The sequence below is a fragment of the Uranotaenia lowii genome, chromosome 2 (assembly GCF_029784155.1).
Source record: "Uranotaenia lowii strain MFRU-FL chromosome 2, ASM2978415v1, whole genome shotgun sequence".
Classification (NCBI taxonomy): Eukaryota; Metazoa; Arthropoda; class Insecta; order Diptera; family Culicidae; genus Uranotaenia; species Uranotaenia lowii.
Genome location: NC_073692.1, coordinates 339,533,742 through 339,540,303, shown reverse-complemented (window position 1 = coordinate 339,540,303; position 6,562 = coordinate 339,533,742). Strand labels below are relative to the sequence as shown.

The window sequence follows — 6,562 nt, the reverse complement described above, 5'->3', positions numbered from 1 at the left end:
GTTACCGACGCAACCACAGTAACGACGAAAAAGTAACGCAGAATTTCTTTTATATTTATTTTCGCCCATCGAGGATATTTACCGATTATCGATCGGGTAAGCTACATGCCGCTTGTATTTGATTTTATTACGACATTCTTTGAACATTTGAGCAAACTCTATTTAAAGTACGTCGGTACAGCTCTTAATTTAGGAGTTTACTATTCTGGTTTTTGCTTAAATGAACTAATAACACTAGTTTACAAAATTTAAAAAAAATCGTGAACTTGATCAACTGACCAACATTTTTAATGTAAAATCGGGCGCTGGATTCGAAAATGAAATTCAAAAAAATCTCAGTAGAACCGTTTTTGAGCTATGCTCCAAATTTGAAATTTTGGAAAAATTAAAAAAGTTCTTGTATTTAGATTAAAATATCTCGGACGGCACAACCGTAATTTGAAATTCCTCTTTTGCATATTGAAGGTGAATAAATTTTCTATCGATCATTTGAACACTGTTTTTGCGTTTGACCAACAGTATTGTTGATATTAGTGACTTAATGAGAGGAAAAATTATACAAAACGCATTTTTTAGAGAAAATTTTGTTTTAACGAAGGTTTTAGACTCAATAGTAGCATTCAAAAAATCTGATTTTCTTTTGCTCTTAAATGTCATTTTAAAACAAAGATTTCAAGAGGTTATTTATCAAAATCGGTTGGAAATTGAAGAAGTTATGGCTACATTACCATAACTGTTATTTTTGCAGTTTTTAATAATTTAAAGAACCGCAGTACACTTATAATAGTATAGGAAGAATAAAATTTTATTCACGTTTGAGACTCAAGCAACCCCTCCCTATGGTCAGATCTTCCTGAAACTTGGCATGTGACCTTCTGGTAAGCTAATAAATAATTTTGACTTGGAGCGAGTGAGATTTATCAGGTTTCATTCTTCCTATACTATGATAAGTGTACTGCGGTTCGTTAAATTATGAAAAAACTACAAAAAATACTGTTATGGTAAAGTAGCCATAACTTCTTCAATTTTCAACCGATTTTGATAAATAACCTCTTGAAATCTTTGTTTTAAAATGACATTTAACCCTTCGTTTCATAAAGTTACAAATTTGCAACAATTAATGTATGGAAAAATGGAAAAATCGTATTTTATTTTAATTTTTTTTCTTGATGTACTCATCTTTTTCAACTGTTTAAACTGATTTTTAAGGAAAAATAAAAAATCATGAAACGAAGGGTTAAGCGCAGAAGAAAATCAGATTTTTTAAATGCTACCATCGAGTCTAAAACTTTCGTTAAAACAAAATTTTCTCTTAAAAAATGCATTTTTTATAAATTTTTTTCCCATTAAGTCACTAATTTTAACAATACTGTTGGTCAAACGCAAAATCAGTGTTCAGATGATCGATAGAAAATTTATTCACCTTCAATATGCAAAAGAGGGATTTCAAATTACGGTTGTTTCGTCCGAGATATTTTAATCGAAATACAAGAACTTTTTTAATTTTACCGAAATTTCAAATTTGGAGCATAACTCAAAAAACGGTTCTACTGAGATTTTTTTGAATTTCATTTTCGGATTCCGCGCCCGATTTCACATTGGAAATGACCTTCAGTTTACTGAGTTCAAAAATGCTGTAAACTAGTGTAATCAAAGGTTTGAAGAACCTCTTAGTTGAATGAAACTATGATTTCAAAGTAGTCGAAGATTCCTTTGAATTCAGCTACAGTATTTGAAAGACCCAAATACTAGTATTTCACTAGCTACTTGCTAGCATCCAGTTCAGTCGATAACCCACTGAGGATGCTAGCAAGTAGCTAGTGAAATACTATTACTTGCTAGCAGTCTTTCAAATACTGTAGCTGAATTCAAAGGAATCTTCGACTGCTTAAATGAACTTTACCTTCTTCTTAACTGAAGGCTCAGGATGAAAAGGTTTAAAAACATCAAGTTGTCGAACGTGGAAAGCGTTAATTTGAAAGGTGTTGCGAGATTCATGCACTTCAAAAGAATCGACTCTCAGGAGCCACTATACACGTGGCGTTCAATTGCTGCTTCACGATCGTAATTCTTACGTTCTTCTATCTTTTTAGAGCACAAAGCCTTCTGTTTAGTGACTGGCAAAGGTATTTTAATCCTTTTCTTTTGCGCATCACTCTATGGAGCCACTATTATAAAGGCGCAAGCGACGATTGCTAATAAAAAACCTTAAGGGAACTTAAAGTTGAAAGTCTCTGCAATGAAGACAACAAAAGCTCACAGTTTTGTTTCAATCCAATAGGGATGTGAAAAATATCTATCTATAGCCTTTTTCCTATAATTTTCAAACTTTTTTGTAGATGTAATAAACCTTCTGTCAACAAATTCCTATTTTTCACTACTTCTTAAGAAGTGGTCACGAGAAATAGGCAACTTCAGCAACTTCGGATGCTCAAAACCCGTCTAATGCAATTCGAACAACATCATTAAGCCTTAATATTCTAACTCTTACCTTTCCATTATATCTCATTACAGGCGTTTCAATCTAATAGAACCCAAAGAGACCGAAGTTTTACGTGATCTAGAAATTGCTCTGCGCCTGACCGACGATCAGGTGGCGGCAGCGGCAGCCGCAGCTGCGGCGGCGGCTGCTGCAGCATCGGCAGATCAGAGCGGCACTACCGGCGGCGGTAGCAGTAATTCGGACAGCACCTCGGTGGTCGGTGGGTGCGGCAGTTTGAGCAGCAGTAGCGGCGTCACCTCCGGCGGGCCTCCGGGCACGGCAACAACGACGACCGGGACTATGGCGGGGTCTTCCTGCGGCGGTGTGGAGAACAATAATAGCAGCAGTAGTGATAGTGGCGTGGCGCTGATGCACTCGCTCATCGATGGCGATGCGACGGCCCAGCCAATCTGTAAACAACCGTTAGAATCGGGCAATGTAAATAATAGTCATAGTACCAATAGTAATGCTACCAATAGCCAGCTACACAACAATAACAACAATAACAGCAGCAGCATAAGTGGGGCCGCCAACAGCAACAGCAGCAGCACCAGTAACAGCTGTAGCAAAGAAACGACCCATCATATGATGTCGGGCACGTGCGGGCCAGGGGCGCTGGTTGGTCTCGGAGGGGTCAGTGGAGGCGGAAGTGGCAGCAGTACCGGAAGTGTCGGAGTGATCGGCTGTGGTGTAGGAATTAGCACAGGGGGAGGAGGCGCGGGCGGCGGAGGATCATCGGCCGCTGCTCAGCAATCATCCAACACTCAGACAACGGCATAGTGGATACGCTGGACGGCTAGTGTTGGGGCCGCCGGAGCCGGTACCATTTTCCTGCTGAGCGGGGCTGCCTGTTGTGGAGCGCTGCCGCTTCAAACCAATCTCTGACCAAAATGTGATTTATCCCCTAAACAAAGCAGAATAAGAAGCAAATACAAAAGAGAAACAAGCAGAGTTCTTAATTCTTAACAAAAAAAAAAAAAAAACAACAAAACAAAAGTGTAAGAAATGCTAGAAAGATACAAAGTTATATAGGTTGACTTATTACCCTTATGAAGAAAAGATACTAGAACCAGAGAGGACAACCCAATCCTCCCGATCATGTGAAAATGAAGCATCCCTCTGCTGAATAATAATAATTAAAGAAAAAAAAACCTAACGCTAGAAACCAATTCTAAGATTAGCAAAAAAAAAAGTGAAACATAAAAATCACACAGATAGGAAAACAAAAAATTTAACTCAGCACTGCTATGAAAAACAACCTCCTTCAAAAGAAGCAACCAATTATTAAACAGAAGATAATACAAAACAACAAAAGTTTAAAACTTGACTTAGTTTGGTATTTATGATGGATATATATTGTGTTGTTTATTGTGACCCACACAAGTTTAGAAACTAAAGACGAGTAAGATTAGTGAAACAACACTCTCCAAATTTGACATAGAAATCCTGTTCTGCACCAGTTGAAATTTTATTTAAAAACAAAAAAAAAGTGAAGCGGTAGTTTAGCTTGATTCGTTCCGACGATCACCATCGTCGTTCAATTGTTATACAGTTTTTCGTTAGAGTTTTCTCCGATACGATAAAAAGAAGTAAGTTTGGAAAACATAAATTCCCGATCAGTGCGTGTTATATTCATCCTGTTTTATTTAATTTATACTTTCCCTCGTTTCTGGTTCAAGTTATCATCATTGTGATTCAGTAGCTTTGTTTCTTGTTTTTAGGTTGTATTAAACTCTACAATAAACACACTATCATTACTAGTACTACTACTACTACTACCTACTACTATTACTTGTTACGGAGGGCCCATGGAAGGCATACTGGTTCGGTCAAATTTAGGAATACAACCTTTCGTTTGTCCTAAATGTTTACTCATTTTATGCGTTAGTTACTCAAAAGTGATAGAAATAAATTCTTTCAACGAAATTTCCTTCCAAACTGGAGAGACAACTTCCTAGGGCTCACTAAAAACACAGCTTAAAACGACGACCGTTGCCTTTCTTTTCCTATATAACATACTTTGTTGACATTTTTCCCATTATTTCCTGTTAGAACTATTGCTTTCACATGTGATTGTTGTTTCTTTTCCTTTATCCTTGTGATTTTGCCTTTAAGTTAGGTTTCTTCTCTTTTATGTACAGTTTTGTTTCGATAGGAAAAATTAGTTGTTATTTTTTCGTGTCATTTTCCGTTTTTTCTCTAGATAGAAAAACAATCGCGCTTTTTGAAAATCAATAATTTTTAAAATTATTGTTCCTTTCAACTTTCTCGGTTTCTAATTATTATTGAAAAAATAATTTGAAGGTACTGATATGTATCTATTTGGCAGTTAAACATCTTTATTTGCAACCCAGAAAAACTTCAACTTGAATTCCCACAAACCAGTTACTTGAAAAGGCACCATAAACACACCCCTATGAAAATTTCATTCAGAAAAGAAAAATCATGCCTAACCATACACTCTTGCAATCCGCTCCTTGGAGAGAAGGCACTGTTTTACCAAAAATGAAAACTAAACAGAGATGAAAAAAAAAAACAAAACAAAAATTAAAACGCTAGAAATCTTAATGAAAATAGTAAACATAATGAATTAATAATCCGTAATGTTACTAGACACGGAGAAGGGGAGGAGTAAAATGTAAAGTTGTTGCAGCAAAATGATACACAACCCACACCCTAGAGAACTAAACAAAACAAAAAAAAAACAGATGATGAATATGTAGAAACATTTAAAAAAACAAAGAGAGAGAAAAAAGGAAAGTACAGAAAATAGAACACGAGGTCTATATATTTAATACAAAAAGATTATAAAAAAAAAATAAATCAAAAAATATATTAACAATATACTGTTGTTGTTGGCTATGCCATTACATTGATTGAAAGAAACCAGAACATTGACACAACACGAACAAGTCTTGAAGGTAGACCAGAAAGAAAGCTAAAAGTTGCAATCCAAGCTGCTGCAACGAAAGGCAGAAACAGTTCTAGAGAACACTTCCACATTAGCACCCACACATACACACATGTTTGTGAAATCTGCTGAAGCTGGATCAGAACAGCGTTAGCTTTGTTGGATTTATTTTTTCAAGGAAACTTCTTTTTTATTTTATTCTGTTATTTTATTTTCATCCTTTTAAACACACCAAAAGATCATCAATGGAAGAGCAAAACTTATCCAAATTATTCAATAAGTAGCTATTCTTTTAAAAATTATCTGCTATTCTAAAGTTTGAAGTTTTATTGTAGGAAATAGTCTATTAGGAGGGCAGTTTACAATTTTTGTTAAAGAATTCAAAAATTTGTTGTTGAAATTGAGAAAATCATTTCGTACTTTATTGATTGTTGCATACATTTGGGCGTTTAAAACCATCAATAAAACGAAATCTCATTTCAAAATATTTGGTATTTGGATAAGCTTCGACTCATCAATCAATCCATATATTATCAAATGTGTGTTTCAGAAAGGCTTTATTTTCAATTATTTGATGTCCGATGTCAACTTTAATGTTTTGAAGTGTTTTTGTTAAATTTTGATTCAAGAGAAGCTTTCTTGAAATTTTCACCTGAAATGCCAGAGGGTCAAACCGAAATTTCCAATTTATATCAATTACTCCTCAATTTTGTTTTCTTTATTTTCAGCTTCCTCATTCCATGCGGATTATCATCATCACCATCATCATCATCATCGTCATAGCCCAGAAACCTCACTGCTACTAACTATCACCCCTATCAGCGCCATTCGATGTCTACCTTATGCTGTTTCAGTTTAATTATAATGACTTGATTTTTAATTGAAAAAAAAATACAATTTAGTACACAATTTATTTAAAAAAAATTCAAATCCTTATAAAATTTATCAACCAAGAAATCTATCTATATTTTAGTGAAGGTTCACGTGAAAAAGCAAGAATTGAAAACTTCTTCTTCAGAAAAGTACAAAGTTGTACAAATGCGATTAAAACAAAACAAATCAATGTATTATTTCAATTTAACAAATTGTAAAGCTTTTTGGTTTTCTAAATTATCGGTTTGAATTACCAACAAAAGAAGCATAAAAAACAACCAGAATGTGATAGTCCA

General features: G+C 34.9%; 1 protein-coding gene across 1 annotated transcript in view; it reads left to right on the top strand.

Moving 5' to 3' along the window:
- Nucleotides 1-3,262, top strand: part of LOC129743021 (uncharacterized transmembrane protein DDB_G0289901-like) — a 4,765-nt gene extending 1,503 nt beyond the window's left edge. Inside the window, exon 2 of the mRNA XM_055734966.1 lies at nucleotides 2,515-3,262. Within this exon, the coding sequence (XP_055590941.1) occupies nucleotides 2,515-3,262 (748 nt within the window). The remainder of the gene's footprint in view (nucleotides 1-2,514) is intronic.
- Nucleotides 3,263-6,562: the final 3,300 nt, after the last annotated feature.